The 21092-nt window shown below is 46.2% G+C and overlaps 1 protein-coding gene across 1 annotated transcript in view; it reads left to right on the forward strand.

The window, feature by feature from the left end:
* Positions 1 to 427: 427 nt before the first annotated feature.
* Positions 428 to 21092, forward strand: part of GPR148 (G protein-coupled receptor 148) — a 28701-nt gene continuing 8036 nt past the window's right edge. The window contains 2 exon segments of the mRNA XM_019627032.1: positions 428 to 458; positions 1176 to 1259. Of these exon segments, the coding sequence (XP_019482577.1) occupies positions 428 to 458; positions 1176 to 1259 (115 nt within the window).

Here is a 21092-nt window from a genome sequence, read left to right on the forward strand (position 1 = left end):
GTCGCTCCATGTTCCACATAGAAACATGGTTGTTGATGGACAAGCAGAAGTCACCATGGGAGAGAAATCCTGAACAGCCAGTATGAGGGCTACCACAGGTTGAAGGAAAGTGGCTGTTCTAGGAACAGTGGGTTGCTGATTCTCTAAATCTGAGCTGATTCCCTCCACTCCCTGACTCAGGGCCCAGCACCCTGCTGTCAGGGAAATAATGCTTTTCTTTTCACTTCCAGACACTGCTGAGCTGGAAAGGTAATCTTTGCAGGAGGGGCAGAGGGCTTAGGGCCAAAAAAATTCTGGTGACCATGTGCATGTGACTTTACCCATTCTCACCTACTGGTGAGGGTCTGGACTATTTGGGTGAAAATATGATTGGAAATAATTTGCAGAGAACACCTGATAGCAATTTGAATGCAGTGGACCTGTAATGATGGGCTGCTCCCAGATCATCAAGGGTTCAGGTGAGAGGGCTGTGTTTTGCAAGGCCCTTGTGAGAGTTCTGCTAACTATTAAGATTCTGTGACCCAGACATGTTTGCAGGGGGAAGCTTAGGACATGGCTTATGTGTTCACTGCTGGCCCAGCAAGTACTGGGTCAGCTAAGCCTCAAGCACTGTAGGTGGTAGTGGTCCAGGCCCCTGGAGACTGGGGAAGGACAAGGCTGTAAGTATTGGGGGATAGGCTGAGAGCTGTTTTATGCAGCAGAGCTCTGAGGACTATTGGCCTAAGGCTTTGGACCTCAGCCTAGTGACAAGGGCCCTTCACAGTGTACTTCAAATAGAGCCTTTCAAGCAGAGCCTCTGAGACCTGTGGGCCTGGAAGATCTTTCTTAATCCCAATACAGGGCAAATCATCCATCTCTAGGAGGACCTAGTCTCCATTACAATGGCCATCAGTGCCCCTAAGGACCTAGGGTATGCCACTTCTTCCACATGTTGAGACCCTGGCCCTTGAGTCTGCCAGCTCTTCTGGAAGACTCCCCGAAGACAGTGACTCATCTCCAGATGTCCAGCCAGCCTCTTGGTGTCCCTGTCCTTCTCCACTCCAGCCCAGGGAGAGAGGAGACCTTCCTGTACTGAGGAGCTTAGAGCCTGGTAGGGTGGGGGTGGGGGTGGGAGGTGGCCCTGATAGGTCAGAAACAGGAGCAGAAAACTTATTCAATTATTTTTATTTTGTCAGGCCTGGAGCAGGCCTCAGATGGACAGGAGAACTCAGAGATGGACACATTTCAGGAGAATGCCGAACCCATTGGCATTAACGCAGGCAAGCTTGTAAGGTGAGGACCAGGAGGGGCATCATGGGGTCTGTCACAGAACCCTGAGGGAAATCAGCAGCAGGAGGAAGCTCTGTGAAAACACCAAGGTTGTGCATGTCCTAGGCTTGTGGGCAGTGCTCAGAGAAGTGAAGTCACTCAAAGCAGGAGGTTTTCCCTGAGGAGGAGCAGAAAAAGGATCAGGGTTGGGCAAGGTCTCTGCTTCCCACTGATCCAATTGGAGAAGTAGATGAGCCTGGTGAAGATACTGGAGCTTATGGGCTCATGGCAGGCCAGGCACCAGCTGGACAGTCCCATGAGAAACCAGGTACTGTTCAGCTTGCAGACGAGAAGACCCCAGAATCTCCCTGAGGAAAAAGAGGGCATAAGTCATGGGAGTAAGACAGAGAGGGACACATATTATTTAGTCAGTGTGAAGAGGCTACCCCTGTCCTCTACCAGAGGGGAGTTTAGGAGGTCTCATGTCAAGGTGGGGCTGTAAGTAAGTTGTTCTCATCAGAACCACCTGGGTGATTTGAAAAATCCAGACACAGAGAATGGGAAGGTCCAACATGACAGAACAGGTAAACACTATGCCTGCTGCCTCTCAGAATCACATTGAAATCACAACTAGATTATAGAACAATCAACTTCAAGAATCATTTGAAGACCAACTAAACAGAACATCTATAACTATGGATATAAAGAAGAGGCCACATTGAGACTGAGAGGAGGGGCAGAGATGTGAAACTTCTGAGGCTTACCTCAAACCCACAGGGAATAGTTGAGCACTGGAAGCTCACCTCAGTGGCAGAGGTCCCACTTGAAGAAGAAGGGATTCCAGCCCAACACCAGGCTCCCAGCCCAGAGGTCCTGTGCTAGGAAGAGGAGTCCCCACAACATCTGGCATTGAAAATCAGCGAGGACTCTGTCTGTCAGTCCCAGTGAGATGGAAGGCAGCTGGAAACCTAGACATCCTCTTAAAAGGCCCGCGCATAGACTCACTCACTTGCAAACACTCACCTGGGTTCTGGTCGAGGGGTAGCAACTTGAGAGGCACCAGAGACATATAGGGAAAGACTGAGTTGTGTGGCTTTGAGGCAAGGGCTGCAAGGACAGCCGCAATTGTCCCTGTGTGGTGCCTGACTCATGCGTAGCCTACAGGAGGGTATCATCATTTCTATGTTGAAACCTTCCCCCAAGGGCCAAATCTGAGACTGCAGTGGTCTGGTAAAATCATTGTGTGTGCACCACTTTGGGTCCCTGCCACACCTGGCTTGCACTGCATCACTGGGGACACTCTTGGCTTCTGGGCAGCCAGCCCTGCCCAATAAGCTACAGAAAACTTTTATAGCAGCAGACATCCCACAGTTGCCTAGGGAGCTTTTGGTGGTAGGGAGTCAGCCATAGCTTGCACTACAGCTTCTCTTGGCTGGCTCTCAGGTCCAGCACAGGTAGCAACTAACCACATATAGCTTTGTAGCTACTACCAGGTGACCCTGGGCTTATCACAGGCAAGGCTGAAATTGCCCTGCATTGGAGCCACTACCAGGAGACACCAGAAACAATATACCCAGAGGCTGGCTTCAGACCACACCAGAGCACTACCAAAAGGTAACCTCAAAAGGTACAAGAGTCCACAGGGGTGAATTGCCTCCTGAGGCATCAGCCCCTACACAGCAGTTCATACACTGTAGGCATAGCCATTCCTCACAGCCAGTCAGCCTGAGAGTCAATCCCACCCACTGATGTGCCAAAAGCAATCAAGGCTCAACTATAACATGAGAAAACAAACAGCACACACAAGGGACACTCCTGAAACACACACACACAGGTGATCAGGGAGACTGTGCCACTGGACCACACAGGACACATAAGCCCACCTGGAAAAGCCTGATAGACATAGGAGATCTACATAATGCATAGAAGCAAACACAGAGAGGCAGCCAGAATGAGGAAAAAAACAAGCAAAAAAATATGTCCAAAATTAAGAACGGGAGAAAAGTCCAGAAATGGAATGAAATGAAATGGAGGCAACCAACCTATCAGACAGTTTAAAACTCTGGTTATAGAAATGCTTAATGAACTTAGTGACAACATCAACAAAGAGATAGTAAGCATAAAGAAGGACATAGAAATCATAAAAAAGAATCAGTCAGACATAAGGAATACAATAACCGAAATGAAGAATACATTAGAAAAAAATCAACAGCAGATTAGTTGAAGCAGAGGATTTATTCAGCGATTTAAAAGACAAGGTAGCATAAAACACCCAGTTGGAACAACAACAAAAGAAAAAGAAAAAAGAAAAAAACAGTTGTTTTAGAGACCTGTTGGACAACCTCAAGCATAACAACATTCACATCACAGGAGTACCAAAAGGAGAAGAGAGGGGTCAAGGGATCGAGAACCTATTTGAAGAAATAATGACTGAAAGCTTTCATAACCTGGCAAAGGAAACAGACATACAAGCCCAGGAAGGACAGAGAGTCCTAAACAGACCAAACCCAAACAGGCCCACACCAACACATGTAATTAAAATGGCAAAGGTTAAACACAAAGAAAATTGGAAAAGTAACGAGAAAGACAACTGGTTACTCACAAGGAAGCTCCCATAAGACTATAGGCTGATTTCTCAACAGCAAATTTGCAGGCCAGAAGGGAATGGAAATATTCAAAGTGATGAAAAACAAGGGCCTACAACCAAGACTGCTCTACCCAGTAAGACTATCACTTAAAATTGAAGGCGAGATAAAGAGCTTCCAAGACAAGAAAAAGCTAAAGGAATTCATTACCACCAAGCCAGTATTACAAGAAATGTTAAAAGGACTTCTTTATGAAGAAGTGGGGAAACAAATTAACAAGCAAAAGAAAATAAAAAATGTGAATAATAAAATGGCTTTAACCATGTACCTATCAATAATCACTTTAAATATAAATGGATTAAATGCTCCAATCAAAAGACACAGGGTATCTCCATGGATTAGAAAACAAGACCCATGCATATGCTGTCTACAAGAGACCCACCTCAGATTGAAAGACACACACTGACTGAAAGTAAAGGAATGGAAAAAGATATTTCACACAAATGGAAACAAGAAAAAAGCTGGAGTAGCAATACTTACATTGGACAAAATAGATTTTAAAAAGAAAACTATAATAAGAGACAAAGAAGGACATTACATAACGATAAAGGGGTCAATCCAGCAAGAGGACATCACCCTACTAAACATTTTTGCACCCAACATAGGAGCACCTAAATATATAAAACAAATATTGACCAACATAAAGGCAGAGATTAACAATAGCACAATTCATAGTAGGGGTATTTAACACCCCACTGACACCAATGGACAGATTGTCCAGACAGAAAATCAACACAGAAACAGTGGCCTTAAATGGCACACTAGACCAGATGGATTTAATTGATATTTTTAGAGAATTTCACCCGAAAGCAGCAGAATATACATGGAACATTTTCCAGAATAGACCACATGTTAGGCCACAAAACGAGTCTTAATAAATTTCAGGGGCTTGCAAACTGGGATTGCAAATTGGAAAACAGTATAAAGGTTCCTCAAAAGATTAAAAATAGAACTACCATATTTTCCCATGTATAAGATGCACCCTTTATTGAAAAATTTGGGGTCTAAAAACTGGGTGCGTCTTATACAGTGGTTGTAGATTTCAAATGCCGTAGATGGAACTGAGGACGAGGCAACATATGAAGACAGTGATTCGTCATCAGACACAGATAAGGACAAGCTAATTGTTGGGAGTTTTGACAGTGATGAGGAGTTGTATGAATTTTATGATGAATAAAACTTGAGTTCAATAACTTTGTGTAATACATTTTTTTCAAATTTTGGGCCCCAAAATTAAGGTGCGTCTTATACATGGGAGCGTTTTATACATGGGGAAATCTATGATCCAGCAATTCCACTTCTGGGTATTTATCCACAGAAATCCAAAACACTAATTTGAAAAGATTTATGCGCCCTTATGTTTACTACAGCATTATTTACAATAGCCAAGATATGGAAACAGCCAAAATGCCCATCAGTAAACAGATAAAGAAAGTGTGGTACAGAGGCCGGCCAGGTGGCTCAGTTGGTTAAGAGCACGAGCTCTGAGCAACAGTGTCGCTGGTTTGATTCCTACATGGGCCAGTGTGCTGCGTCCAAGCTGAGCTGCCGCTGAGCTGCCAATGGGTGGCCGAATGGTTTAGCTTGTGAGAGTGCATGCTCTTAGCAGCAAGGTTGCTGGTTCGACTCCCACATGGGATGGTGGGCTGCGCCCTTCTCCCTCTCCCCAACTAGATTGAAAACGTTGACTGGACTTGGAGCTGAACCCTCCACAACTAAGATTGAAGGACAACAACTTGGCTTGGAGCTGATGAGTCCTGGAAAAACACAATGTTCCCCTTCCCTAATTCCCCAATAAAATCTTAAAAAAAAAAGATGCAGTACATTTATAAATGGAGTATTACTCTGTCATAAAAAAATAAATGAAATCTTACCATTTGCAACAACATAGATGGACCTAGAGGATATTATGCTAAGTGAAATATGTCAGACTGAGAAAGACAAATACCATATGATCTCCCTTACATGTGGAATCTAAAGAACAAAATAAATGAACAAACAAAACAGAAATAGACTCATAGATATAGAGAACAAATGGATGGTTACTAGATGGGTGGGAGTTTGGGAGGCCGGGTGAGAAAGGTGAGGGATTAAGAAGTACAAATTGGTAGTTACAAAGTAGTTACAGAGATGTAAAGTACAGTATGGGGAATATAGTCAATAATATTGTAAAAACTATGTATAGTGTCAATGGGTACTAGACTTATTGGGCAAACCACTTCATAAATTATATAAACCACTACACCTGAAACTAATATAAAATAATATTGATTGTCAACTATAATTTAAGAATATAGTCACATGATATAAAATACAGCAGAGGGAATATAGTAAATAATATTGCAATAACTATGTACAGTGTCAGATGGGTAATAGACTTATTGGGATTATCACTTTGTGAGATATATAAATGTCTGATCAAAAACAACTATGTTGTTTTGTACATCTAAAACTAATGATACTAAAAAAAGAGAAATCCAGACACAGTGTCCCACTGCAGACCTCCTGGGTCAAAATCTCAAGGGCCCTCGAACCCATTTCACAAAGCTTTATACGAGACCCTGTGCTTCCCTGTAACTGGTCACCATAGACCTACAAGAATATATATGGAGACCCCAAAGGCCAGATGACAGCCCTCTGCCCTCCCAAACTTATGTGGGAAAAGGTACCACCTGAAGTCCCACAGAGCAGCTTGTGGCAGGCCTCTGGCTAAATCCTCAGTCCAGTACTGCATCTCACCTGGGCCTTTGTTTTTGGTTTATTCAGGTTGCTAGTTTTTCCTCAATTTTGGTTGAGCTTCTTTAGAAAATGCCAGGCTGTTAGATGTGTTCAGAATAAAAGAGGTGATGCCCATGCCTAGGCTGGCGGGATGACTGGAATTACAGGGCAGCTCAAGGGGTTCCCAGAAAAAGCTGGGGGCTTTGAGTGCAGAACACCAACGCAGGTAGGCACCTTCTACCATGGGATATAATGTTTCCATCTCATAGGCCAAAGAGTGGGGACCAAAGAAACACAGTAACCCTCCAGTCTGATGTTGAATAAACATGACTGAGTACCCTGGGTGTGCAGGACACACTGAGGTGATATACAATCACAGACACAGACAATAACATCGCACATATCTGCAGATGCGAGATGTGGAACTGAAGCGCCCAAGGGATGAGAAGTGATTAGGAAGAGCTGCTGTAACTGGGCCCTCAGAAACCTTCTCTGAGCCAAGACTGGAGGGATGAGCAAAGCCTGACTCTGAAAGGTGCAGGCTGAGGTGGAAAGCATGTTTGGCATGGGTGTGCCCGAAGAGTGGAAGGGCCAACCCTCATCAGTGGTGTGTGTGTGTGTGTGTGTGTGTGTGTGTGTGTGTGTGTCCATCCACTGAGGGACACTCAGCAGGGAAGTGATGTTACCTGATACAGATTCTAAAAGGATGTTAGGATGGTTCTGGGGCTGGTTGCAGCACAGCCAGTAACTCGTCACAAATCGGCACAGGGAGACCAGTCAGGACACAACTGCAGCAGAAAGGGTTACAGACAGGCAAGAAATGGTGAGGCCCAGGATTTGCAATATATGACCCTGTGTCTCCATCTAAGGGGGAAATGGAGCAAGGCAAGAAAAGCAGAATGAAAACTGTGTGTGGGTCCTTGGTGTGTGGAGGTCAGAAAGAGGAAGAGGAGAGCAGGGCATAGGAAAGGCTGCCTTAGGGGTCTTATGGAGGCTCTGCAGGGGGTGCTGCTGAGGTGAGACAGCAGCAGTGGGAGAGGGGCCTCTGGTTATCTAGATAAGAATGCTCTGGAGGAATGGCAGGCATAACAGCCTGATAGAGTGGGTTGAGGCAAGAAAGAGAAGTGAGGAAGCAAGGGAGGGCAAGTGCAGACAGCCCTGGGATAACCCCTGCTGGGAAGGCGGGCTGAGAATTAGTGTGGTGGCAAGGGTTTTGTAGGGAGAGAATGGTTAAGGTGGGAGTCATGGCAGTATGGTTAGGAGCTGTTTGGGGATGGCTAGGGAGAGAAAGAGCTAGAAAGAAGGTACAGGGGAGGAAGAGGAGGCTACAGGAGGAAGCCTGTGGTGGCCACTGATCCAGGGGAGGGCTTGGCTTCTCCAAGTTTCACTATGGACTCACTACCTCACCTTGGGCTATCCACTTCCCCTTTGGGGCCTTAGTTTCTCCACAATAAAATAGAAGGAGAAGACATTCATAATACATTAATACATACATCCATAATGCACTCATAGTCAATTCAATGTGAAAGACAGACAACCCCATAGAAATAATGGGAAAAATCTAGAATAGACACTTTACAAAAAAGGCAACACACATGTGAAAAAGTGCTTATCTTCCTTATTCACCAGAGAAATGCAAATTAAAAATCCCATGCATGGTTAAAATAAAAATGGCAGACAATATGAAGTGCTGGAGGCAACATGGAGCAACCTGAACGTCCACACGCTGCTATGGAGTTAAAGTGTCACAGGCAGATTGGAAAGCTGCCCTGTGGTATCTAGGAGAGCAACATGAGCGTTTACATGACATAGTAATTCTACTCCCGGGGTTATACCCAACCCAAGTGTGAACCCATGTGCACCAAAACAATGCACTAGCATGGTCACAGTGGTGCTATTTGTAGTGGTCTCAAGTGGAAACTACTCAAACAACACCAACACTAGAATGGATAAAGTGATAGTATATTCACACAGTGAAATACTATTTAGCAATAAGATAAACAACATAAACCACAAACTAGATGGATAAATCTCATAACACAATGTTGACTGAAAGAGACAAGATGAGAGTGCATCCTGTATGATTCCATTTATAGAATTCCCAATACTAATCCACAGTGCTTTAGAAGACAGTCCAGGGCTATTCTGGGGGAGTGAATGACAAGAACGGGGTATAAGGAAGTTCCTCTGGGAGCTGGTTCCACAAGGTGTCAATTTCTAAAATGCATCATAATGGCACACTTGTAAATGGAGACTTTTCCTATGGATCTTTTGAGGGCTTCTGTCCTTTGACTCTGACACTTCAGGCTGGGTGGGCTTAGAAAGAGGAAGACAGGGCTGAGGCAAGACACAGAGGGAGAGGCAACAGATGTCACATGAGAGGAGAGGCAACCTGAGTCTCAACTGGAGACATGGAGCTGGTCTCACTTACTCAGCAGGTGGACTCCCCTGTTAGGAGGTCTTCAGCGTACAGCATATCCTCATGCACAGAAAATTTACTGCTGCTGGAGTCCAGCGCTTGGAAATACATTTTACAGACCTCACTGTCTATGATACTGACCTCTCCCTCCTGCAGCTGTAAGGGCGCAGCCAGGAACTCTGCAGGGGGTGGTTGTGGGTCAGATATGGGATGGAGACTGGGGAGGGTCCCGCTTCCTCTCTAACTTGGCTGTTAAAGGAGATGCCACCAATTCCAGCTGACAGGATTGAGCAAGTCTCTGAGAGGATGTGCAAGATGAGGGGAAAAGACATGCAGGGCAGACAAGAGAACAAACTAAGGGATACACGATGCAAAGGACCAAGAGGGAGGTTGGTGTGGCTGCAAGGGGTGGGAGTAGGTGGTGAAAAGATGAGGCAAAGTCATAGCAAGGCCCAGAGCAAGCAAGGGCCTCCTCACCAGGACATGGAGTCTAGATTTCATTCTAAGAACACTGGGAACCACTGAAGGGTCTACATATGTTTTAAGAACAATTAATCTGGCTGCTACATGGAGACAGAAGTAGAGACACAGAGAGGGGAAGCTGGGAATCCTGGCTTGTCCAAGGTGTGGCAGTGATGTACCTAACAGATGCCAGGTGGGCTTAGGTGATGTGACAAATAAGATATGGCCTTGCCTCAAAGAGTATCTGGTGTGTGGACATGTTCCATATAGGTTCTATTTCCAGACACTGTTCATAGACCATACCTGGTGTCCTTACATGGTAGCACAGTGGACCGTGACAGTGCATTGCTGTGTACGGCCCTAGTGTGTCTTCAGGGGCAGCTCAGGCCCAGCAACTGCAGTCAGGGGAGGGAGGATGTGGAGGGAGAAAGGCAGCTGCAGGCCAAGTCTCTTTTTGATGGCAGCTGCTCTCTGTCCTGGTGGCTGCTCCAGTCTGTAACTTTCCTTCATGCCTCAACTTCTACCCTCTGATCCATCTTAGAGAATCCTCCTTGTTCTGACAGTGTTTCTTAGTGAGTGACAGTCTATTCCAGGAAGGTGTCTTTGGAAATGTTGGAGAGTTGGCTGTTCTCAACATGGGGCAGTATGACTGACATTTGGTGGCTAGGAGCAGGGAGGCTGCACAGCAAAGAAAGTCCTGCCCCAAGTGCTTCTACCAAGATACTCTGCCAGATCATGGCACTATAAATCATGCCAAATTTACATTCTATTTTTTCACTCAATGTTATATTTTCATAAATCAAAAGCATTTAGCCTTGTGCAAAAAATTTTGCCCAACATTTCTCCTCTCTTAGTGTAAAAATATACAAGCCCAGCCAGCTGGCAGGATGGGCAAGTTTTACTTGAGCTAGGGACAAGAGAAATGAGGTTCACAGAGGTAAATGTTTTTAAGCCATAAATGCCTGAATTTCCCAGGCCAGAGAGCAGGCCTGCTTCACTTCCTTACTGCCACCCCACTCACCTTCCATGGCAGTGGGGGCTCAAGGTGTTTTGTAGAGAAAGTTCTGAAGGGGCCTGACCCAGCCAGGATCTGGGAGTCAGGGGGAATCCTGAATGGCTCAAAGCCAAGAACCCCAAGTTCCTGATTACAAAAGTTAGAGGTGCTCAGATTGTTTGAACCATGAATGAAGGAAACTTGAAGTTTTAGAAGGACACACTGTCAGGGATGGAACGGTCCACAGTGGACACTGCACCCCTATCTTCGGCCTCACCATCCTCATCTGCCCTGCCTGCTTATGTAGCTCAGTGACCATTCCCCAGCTGGTTATCCAGCAGGAGGTATGAGAGGGCAGTTTCTCATTAGGCCCTGAGAGGCAGGTGGGGAGGACATGGGAAGTAAAGTTCACAGACAGATGCAGCTGTAACAACATGTTGTTGCTCCCCATGAAGTAGCACTTGTTAAAGTCATTGTGGACAATGACTTGGTTCACTGTCATGCACAGGCTATGTTCTGTGAGATGCTGTAGCTGATGGTACCCTAGCAGTAGTAGGGTAGTCAGAAGGCTCATGGGGCCTGTTGTGGGGAGGCTGTATTATCATCCATCTCCCCAATGTATGCCAGCACCCTCACTCTGCCTGCCTATCTGCCCCCTACCCCCGCCCAGGTTAGCAAACAGACCCCACCATTATTACAGATTTCTCTCTCCTCCCATCCTAATATTCTTTTGAGGTAGGTTTGATTGCTGTCCATAACCTCAGGACATTTACCCTTTGGAAGTTTCTGATGGCTTTCCCAGTATGCCCCAGAATCCAGGGATCAAAGAATCTCAGCGCTGGTAAGAAATGCTGGGGATGCAGTAAGCTGTAGCCCTTCATTTTAAAGGGGAGGAGACTTGGCTCATTCCCAGCTCTGACCAGAATGCTTAGACAATCCCGTGGCCTAGAGTGATTCTTGAAGACCCTATTTCCCAGCCTAGAATAATCCATCCCCATCCTTCCCTGTCCTCACATGCCAACTTGTCTAAAGGCTGGTCCCCATCTGGTGATAGGCACTCAACAAGTCTTTGTGGAGCCCACAGAAGGGTGCATGGAACTGTTCCGTTTCTGGAACGTGAACAACTTTCCAGCTTGTGCTGTCCCCTACCCAGACTTGCCATGCCCATATCCTTCTCTCACAAGGCCCCTCCTCTGATGGGACCCATAGCGCCTCCCCTGACATGGGCTCAGGGTCTACTCCTTGCACATTCTTGTCTCTGTCCTGCATCACAGCGTTTGGATTGTGTCTCACTTTCCAGGTAGGATGAGAAGTTTCAAAGTGGGTCTTGCATCTCCACAGCCTCCATAGTGGGCTTCTTATGGGGCGTGGAACCCTTGGGTTTTGACTAAATAAGTAAACCCAAATGGGGTCTCAAAGCCAGCTGATGCCAGCAGCTCTGACCTCCTGGTGTGGAGCACACAGGAAGCCCAGGATACACCCAAGGAGCAGCCCCCTGTTTTGACTGTGTCCATCTACCAGGACAGAGGCCATTTGCTTCATGTCTCACTCTGTCTGGCATGTGGGGACAGTGGTGACTACAGCTCTTCTTAGGCACATAGTTCTACAAACATGAAAGGAAGAACAGAGCACTGTTCAGACATGCGGAGTCTCAGTGCACCTCCAGAGGGGAACATGCCGAATGTGCAGGTGGTCAGGGAGCCTCTGGCAGTTGTGTTAGAGATGGCCTTCGGACAGCCTGGCTGTCCACACTGGGCCTCAACGGATCCTCCCCTTTCTCAACCTTAGGAAGCTGGAGTCCTGAGACTATCGCTTTGACTTACAGCCCGAAGCCTGTACCAGGTGTGTGGCAAAGGACACTACACACCAACTACTGTTTGCACAAGAGGAAACTGAGGCCCACTGGGATATTATGGGATTACCTAGAGCTGCACAAGGTGCAGAAAGGAGCCAAAGTCTACCCCAAGTAGGAACACGATTGAAATTCTTAAAGTTTAGGTAAGATAGAGAGTGGACTGGAGGCAATTACTTTGGAGCTAAAGTCTCTTTTCCAGTATTTACTGATAAACTAAATTTCCATTTAGTTACTTAAAAGTAATGTACATGCAGCTGAGATACCACACCATCTTAGTAAGTGCGACCACAGTGTGAGGAGGGGTGCAAGAGAAGGTACCGCAGAGGAAAGATGAGGTAACTACTCTGTCCTGGCAACTGTGATTCAGAAAGGCAGGAGATCGGAGTCAGGTGGTGAGCAGGGATGGAATTCCAGGTAGAGGGGACTGCTTCCTGGGCAAGGGCAACAGCACACAGAGACTCCTGGTGACAGCAAACTACCCCAGAACCAAGCCTAGGAAAAAGGCTGCAACCTCCTTCATCCTCTTAGGTTCTGCTCATCTTACCTCCCTCTCCCATGCCCTCCACCCCCAACAGCTGGGCCTCTGTGAGAAAACACACTTTTGGAAGCAGTGGGCAGCTGAGATCACCCAGAAGGCATTGATAAGGGCCGCTCCGCAGATGTGCCTGCTGTGGTAGAGCAGGCTGGCCTGCCTTGGCCACTGCTGGTCAGGTGAGTTCTTGCATCCAAAGATTTTTCCAGTCACCGTGGGACTCCCACACACTGTGGAGACAATTCCAGTGATGAGGCACCTGTGTTATGGACACCAGTCTTGCTGCCTTCAAATGTCAACATCGACAAGACCTGGGATCACCAGGGCCCCTCCTCTCCTTCATAGCTGGGGACCCCAAGGCCCAGGGGAAGGTGACATAGACCACGGAACAAAGGGCCACCCGGCTTCACTGGTGGTTGCAGTGCTAAGGAAGCAGCCTGGGGTCAGAGGAGCAAAGAAAGGTGGAGGCAGCCAGGGGGCAGGTGTGCTGCCCCAGGTCCTTCCCCACACCTTATTTCTCTTAACTAATGCACCACTGCCTGCAGCCCCAGAAACTGAGGGCTCACAAAGTGTTGCTGTTTGCTCAGGGCCACTGATGATGACATGGTTGCACTCCTCCCATCTTAGCCTAAATTCTGGGGGGCCTGAGAGCAAATGGAACAACACACTTTGCTTGACAATCCCCCTGTGGAAGTAGCACTTTCCATTCTTTTTTTGTCACTTTTTACATTTTTTTTCTTTCATCCCACATTGCTTTTATAGTAAAAATAAACATACGTAGGACAATTAAGTTTGTGAACTGATCCTAGAAAAAGTGCCACAAACCTCATTGCTGAATATCACTATGGTCACCTTTGAAGTACTCCCCTTAGGAAGCTATGCACCAATGCCAGCACCTAGTCCACCTTTCAAAGCAATTTTGGAGCTCTTTATCTGGAATGGCCATCAGAGCTGTCGTCATATTATCCTTGGTGTCCTGAATGTCATCAAAATGTCTTCCTTTCAATATTTCCTATATCTTCGGGTAAAGAAAGAAGTCATTGGGGGCCAGATCAGGTGAGTAGGGAGGGTGTTCCAATACAGTTATTTGTTTACTGGCTAAAAACTCCCTCACAAACAGTGCCGTGTATTATCGTGATGCATGAGCCATGAATTGTTGGTGAAAAGTTCAGGTCGTCTAACTTTTTCACGCAGCCTTTTCAGCACTTTCAAATAGTAAACTTGGTTAACTGTATGTCCAGTTGGTACAAATTCATAATGAATAACCCCTCTGATATCCAAAAAGGTTAGCAACATCATTACAACAACAAAGTTTGGGAACGTAATTGTCAGACCTCGTATTCTAGAAACCACTTAATTATTTTTAAATTAATAAAATTAAAATTGATGCAATTAGTAAAACTCCTTTTTGGGTTCAATGTTTACCAATACAGTTAACCTGAATATTAGTCCTTGACATTTCTCTTCCCCACTTATTTCCCTCTCCGTGTGTATCCTGACATGCAAATGACCCTCAGATCCTTCCCTTGGCCCTCTTTGGTTTCTATATCTCTCTATTTAACTATCATCTGTATGAGAAGCACCCACAAATTTTCATCTTTATGCCTAATCTCTTGTAAATGCCTGATAGACCTTTCCATCTGGAGTATCAAGTCTGACACTGTATCACTAGAAGAACTTTTCTCTTTAACCACCAATCCTTCCTGTCATCTGAAGTAATTTCTCATTCTTACCTATCCCTTTGCTAGTGATGGATTCTACCGCCATCAAATCTTTCCTCAGTGGCCCTTCCTTCTCTTGCCCTGGTCACTACCTACTAGTGGGGGAGGGGCAGTGTAGCACAAAGAGCCTGGGACATGGAGTCAAAGGAAGTTTGGCTTTCCTTGACTCCAAGCCAAGCACTTCCCATTCTTGAGATGATGATGTGGGGCTTACAAGGATGTGCAGTGCAGGACCTTGGCCCCTGGATTAGGAGGCTGAGATCCATCCAGCAGGAAAGAACCACAGGAAGAGGGTGCGCCCTGGTCTCTGGGCCTCTGCCCACCCTGGTCCCACCTCCCATGCTCCCAGGAACCCAGCTTGACCCCTCTAGGTAGAGGTCCTCCTGGCTGCTGTTGAGGGTGGGGTGAGGGAGGGACACGCTAGAAGTGGGCGACTTGGGCTCTCTGGTCCCGGTTGCCCGCTCACCGTCCATGGTAGCCCGGGTGGGCTCCATGTGCAACAGCAGCGGGCGCAGCCAGCGCAGGGTCGCTGCCAGTGCACAGGCTGCCCACCAGCCTTGGCCTGGGGCCCCTGACCACAGTACTCGCCATAAGACAGAGCAGACAAAACTGCGAGGCCCCGCGGAGGCAGCCCGGAAACCGCCTCCTGGGGTGGGGGGAATGTTGTGACCTGGACCCTTACCACCCCTACAGAAGATGCAGAGACGGATGCCAGGTCCATAGAAGGCAGTCATGACTAGGAGCCCCCAGGCTGAGGGGAGAAGCAGAGGGCACATAGGGTCCACCCTCTGTCCAGGGGCCCCAGTTCGATGACAGAGACATCAGGGAAGTTATGGTATATGCCCAGGAATATACACTCGAGCTTATACAATGTCACCAAATATTGCCAACTTGCTTTCAAGATTCGATGCACTTATCTATACTGCCCCCTGTGATATGTCAGGCCCACCAAGGGTAATATCTCTTAAACTCACTCATGCAATACAGAGTGACATTATCAATGAGTGGATATCTCATCATACTCACAGGTCCTCCCTGGACTAAGCAGGAGTAAATTATACCTGAATATGGGTCACGGGAGAGGGTTCCAACCTTTGCCCTCTAATGACTGGTGTCCTTCCCAAATACAAGATTATTCGCTATGTCCCAAATTTCCTGAGTCTCCTTCCATTGCAGTATCAACTCAAAATTCAAAGTCTCATCTGTTGGAGGAGGTCATTGATAGGACATCACCACTGGTTCACCCCTGAGCAGGACCCTGGCAGTTGGAGGCTCCTCATCCCTCTCCTGTCCTTGGAATGTACACTGCCCACAGTTCCCACAATGGGAGCTGTTCCAAGGACACAGTTTTTGTTTTGTTTTTTTGTATTTCTTTCTTTTTCTTTTTTTTTTAATTGTGAAATACACATTTTTTTACAAGGACACAGTCTTAAGAGAAGAAGGTGTTGAGATCATCTGGATGGTATACATGACTGAACCCAGGTAAGGGCTCTATATAGATTCTGGTAGGTAGGTGCAAGATCTACTTGTCTTCTGGCCACCCAAGACAAGCCTCGGATGTAAGTTTCTTTGTTTTTTAAACCTGCCACCTACCTCTTTCTTCCATCTCTCCTCCATATACCAGTTTGCGAGCCAACATCATCATCTAAATCTAAATATAATTATCTCATCATCTAACTCCTCTAAGTCAGGTGAGCATGAGGTTCCTAGCTGTAATCCATTAAATACAGCTCTTAAGCACAATTCTACCCTACCTGTGGACCCATGAAACTACCCACCCAACATTCCCAGTACACAATTGTGACTGTTACAGTCAGTTCCATTCAAAAAGAGGGGGCAGGATAGAAAGGAGTTACTGGTTCATAAGTGTATAGATGTAGATGTGAACAAAACCAACTCCAACGGTGCCCCAGATTTCTTCATTTTTAAGTTCCCTGCTTTAACCTTTGACCAACTTCACAGTCCTTAGCAAACATATCAAAGCCTACTAGTTGATGATTATTTGTGTTCCTTAAAATGTAACCATAAATATTTTTGTTAGCAACAGCTAGAATGACATGACAACCAAGATAAATATCAAACTGGTAAGAGTATCAATTAAAAACGATCATCCATCACAAGACCACCAGGAGGTGTGACCCCTGGTGCTACTGCATTCTTTGTCCCTTTGTCCTGTCAATCATTAATACCTAAGTTATACTATAAAAGAAGTCCTGTAACAAGGGTCTGGTAATGGGGAATAATTTGCGAAAAACTGCTGGAACGTCTGTGTGTTCTGGCCCAATCTTCCCATAAGTAAATTACTCCATGATAAATTCTGTTATATTCTATGGAGTTCCCTGCTTCGTCTTTCTTTCTGACGATACCTTCTCATTATAGTGGCCATTACACCTTTGTCCTACCATCAGACAAGTTTTTTTTTTAAGAATTTTATTGGGGAATTGGGGGGATGGGAACAGCCCTGGGGAATTGGGGGAAGGGGAACAGACAAGTTGCTGTCGTTTTGGTCTTCAGTCTAATTGTGGAGGACGTTGCTTCACTGGCCCAAGTTGGCACCATCATTGCGCTCTTCCCGGGCGAAGCAGATGAGTCGCCGGCTTCTGGACGGCCACTCACTGCGGCTGCTGGCTGCTCACGCTGGCTGCTGGCTATATATGGTAGCCCATGGCAACCCACTGCCACAGGGGCTGCAGCCTACGCCATTGCTGGCGACTCACAGCAGCCCAGCTCCAGGTTGAGCTGTTGTTCAGCATCTTAGCTGTGGAGGGCAGTGTCACTGGCCCTCATATGTGGGATCCGAACCGGGGTCCTCTGGCGTCCCAAACCAGTTCTTAACCATCGCGCCACTTGGCTGGCCCCATCTACAGATATTTTTGAGGTAAATCCCTTTCTAACTTCTGACTAGAAAAGGTAGAAAAAGTTTATATATATATATATATATATATATAGTCTCACATATATAGAAAAGGTAGAAAAGTTCATATATATATATATATATATATATAATCACAATAAAAAGCTGAGAAAGAAAAGTAACACACCTCTCCCTAATATAGTCAGAGACATAGAGGAAAAGACTAAGAGTTTTGAAGGGAAGCTGCAGCAAGTGGAAAGAATGGGGAGGGCAGGGAAATGTGACCACTGGGACTCAAAGGTGCTCCCAGGTGTGGGGGAGTGGAGGCATTGCAGAATCCAGGAGCAACACCTGGGTAGGAGCCAGGGTACACCAGGAAGGTAGGTCTGAGGACAAAGGCAGTCTCCCATTGAGAGGCTGCGGGAAAACTGTTTTCAGAGAACAGTGGGATATGAAAGGGACTTTGGAGAGAGTCAAATACAGGAGATATAGCAAACTCACCTGAACAGATTCTGAGGGGTTCAGGGGAGGAAAGGGCATGTCTAGCACTGGGACAGATGGCTTCTATACCTCCTATACGTCATCTTCACAACTGTGAGCATTCCCAGTTTGCAGGTCAGAAAACTGAGTCCAGGGAAAACCAATGTTGCATGGGGAATGCAGGGCCAGGACTCAAGCCCAGGTCAGCTGGCAACTTGCCCCTCTGTGTCCTGCTTCTGGTCAATCAGAGTCCTAACCATGCTCCACCTGCCCCAACTCCAAGCTGTTTCCAAGACAATGCAAAAGGTAGATTATGTTCAGCCTGAGCATGGGCCAGGGCCAGGTGGGCCTGGAGAGGATGGTGCTGTGAGCAGCAGTGGGGCACAGTGGAGAGGAGCAAGCACTCTGAGACCTTAGCCACCTGGGGGGGGGGAATGTGGGCTGTCCTGATCCCCACCTCACAGAGGAGAAACAAGCATCACTGAGAGGTGAAATGACCTGCAGGCAGGGTCAGTGCCAGGAATGAGCCCAGTTAGCGGGCTCCAGAACCCGTGACGGTAACTATTGGCCCACACAGCCTCTCTCTACAAGCTCCACTGTGGATACTGTCTACAAGATGCTAGGGCAGAATAGCCCACTTCCCTTCTTGCATTTTCCTGCCCAGTTGCATTTTCTTCTCCTTTCTCTTTCCTCCAGGAATAAGTTGCTCTGAGCTTTGCCATGAGGTGGCAGTGTTACACTGTTTGATGTTGCCTTGACCAGCTCATATCTCCAGACTTAGAACCTAAATCATGGCTTCCGCAGTCTTGGGGACACTGGTTCCCTTGTACCTACTCTTTCCACCATCCCTAGCCTCAGTTTACCCATGGCTCCCCAAACTTTCCACCATAGGCATTATCTTAGACCTCTAATGTCTCCCTCTTTATCCTCCCTGTCAAGTGGAAGTTTTCTCTCTTTGGGAATCCCTTTGGCACTTGTGGGGACATTTTTTAAACTTATTTTTCTAATAGTTACAATAGCTGCTTTACCATTTTTTTATTAGTAGTTTCAAGTGTACAAAACAGCGTAATGATTCAACATTTATACCCCTCATGAAGTGATAACCCCAACAGGTCTACTACCCATCTGATACCATAGATAGCCATTACAATACTATGTATTCCCTATGCTGTACTTTACATTCTGTGAAAAAAAAATATAGTGATCAACAAATATAGTGAATGTTTAAATTTTAAAATTTTATTACAGTAAAAGACACATTGCCATTAATTTCCATCAAAATACTCCCCCTCACTTTGAACACAATTATTTCATTGTCCTTGCCACTTTCAGAAGCAGTTCTAAAAGTCCTATTTCGTGAATGTCTTTACTTCATCCTCCATCATGATAATGCTCTGTGTCACACATCGCTTCTGGTATGGTAATTTCTGTCAAATGAAAAAACATTATGGTGTGTCCTCATCCACCTTATTCGCTGGATTTGGCACCATGTGACTTCTGGCTCTTCTTCAAAGTCAAAATGATTCAGGACATTAAGGCAGCCATGACAGCACAACTAAAGACATTCATGAAAGAGGACTTCCAGAACCACTTCAGAAAGTGGCAAGAACAATGGGATAAGTGTGGTCAAAGTGAGGGGGAGTATTTTGAGGTATATTAATGGCAATGTGTCTTTTACTATAATAAATATATATTTTTAAAGATTTTTATTGGGGAATTGGGGGGATGGGAACAGTGCTGGGGAATTGGGGAAAGGGGAACAGACAAGTTGCTGTCGTTTTGTTCTTCAATCTAGTTGTGGAGGATGTTGCTTCACTGGCCCAAGTTGGCACCATCATTGCGCTCTTCTCTGGCGAGGCAGATCAGTCGCCGGCTTCTGGACGGCCACTCACTGCAGCTGCTGGCCGCTCACGCTGGCTGCTGGCCACACACGGTAGCCCATGACAATCCACTGCCACAGGGACTGCAGCCCACGCCGTTGCCGGCGACTCANGGCAGCCCAGCTCCAGGTTGAGCTGTTGTTCAGCATCTTAGCTGTGGAGGGCAGTGTTACTGGCCCTCATATGTGGGATCCGAACAGGGGCCCTCTGGCATCCCAAGCGAGTTCTTAACCATTGCGCCACTCGGCTGGCCCTATAATAAATATTTTTAATTTAAACATTCACCATATCTAAATACCTTGTATTTAGAGTTGACGTTTGATACTATTTTATATTAGTTTCAGGTGTACGGCGCAGTGACCAGGCATCCATACAACTTATGAAGTGACCCTCCTTCAAGTCCAGCACCCATCTGACACCATACACAGTTTTACATTATTGACTATATTCCCCATAGCACTTCACATTCCTGTGACTATTTTGTAACCACCAATTTGTACTTTCTAATCCTTTCACCTTCTCCCCATCCCCCACACCCCTCCTGTCTAGCAACCATCAGTTTGTTCTCTGTATCTCTGTATCTTTTATTTTGTTTGCTGTTTATTCTGTTCTTTAGATTCCATATATAAGTGAGATCATATGTATTTGTCTTTCTCAGTCCGACTTATGTCACTTAGCATAACACCCTCTGGATTGTGGGGACTTTTTAAAGACACTGTCTTCCTTGGCTTTATGCTGTGGGCATGCTGTTTCACCCTCCTGCTGCACTGCAAACTCCTTCCAGGCAGAGAATGTGTTCTTGCGTCTGTTGACACAGCCTCATGTTGGAATGATGATGTGCAGCCAGGATGTTGCGCAGAGGCCTCTTTCAGTGATGGTCTCCTCTTCCCTGGCCACGAGGGTGGTGCTAAGAGGTGCTGGCTCTACCCACACCCCTGTGCATGCACCCCTCCTCCATGTAACTCTAGATGTCTTCAATTTGTCCACAGGTGTTTGAGCCTCAGATCTGACTGTGCACACTGTTATTTTCCATTTTCAGAAGGAAGAGTACATCTACCCAACCTGCATGTTGCCTGGAAAAGGAAAATTCTAATGAATATGTGATTCCATAGGACAGAGCAATCATACCTCTTGAGAAACATCACATGTACATATACAATGACTTGACTTAGCATCCTCTTCATTGTTCTGCTTGTAATACTGGAAATAGTGTAAATTTCCATCAATAAGTAAAGGATAAAAAGTGGTGGTATGATCAGAGAATGGAATGCCATAGTGCGTTTT

This window comes from Hipposideros armiger, unplaced genomic scaffold (assembly GCF_001890085.2).
Source record: "Hipposideros armiger isolate ML-2016 unplaced genomic scaffold, ASM189008v1 scaffold_703, whole genome shotgun sequence".
NCBI classification, from domain to species: domain Eukaryota; kingdom Metazoa; phylum Chordata; class Mammalia; order Chiroptera; family Hipposideridae; genus Hipposideros; species Hipposideros armiger.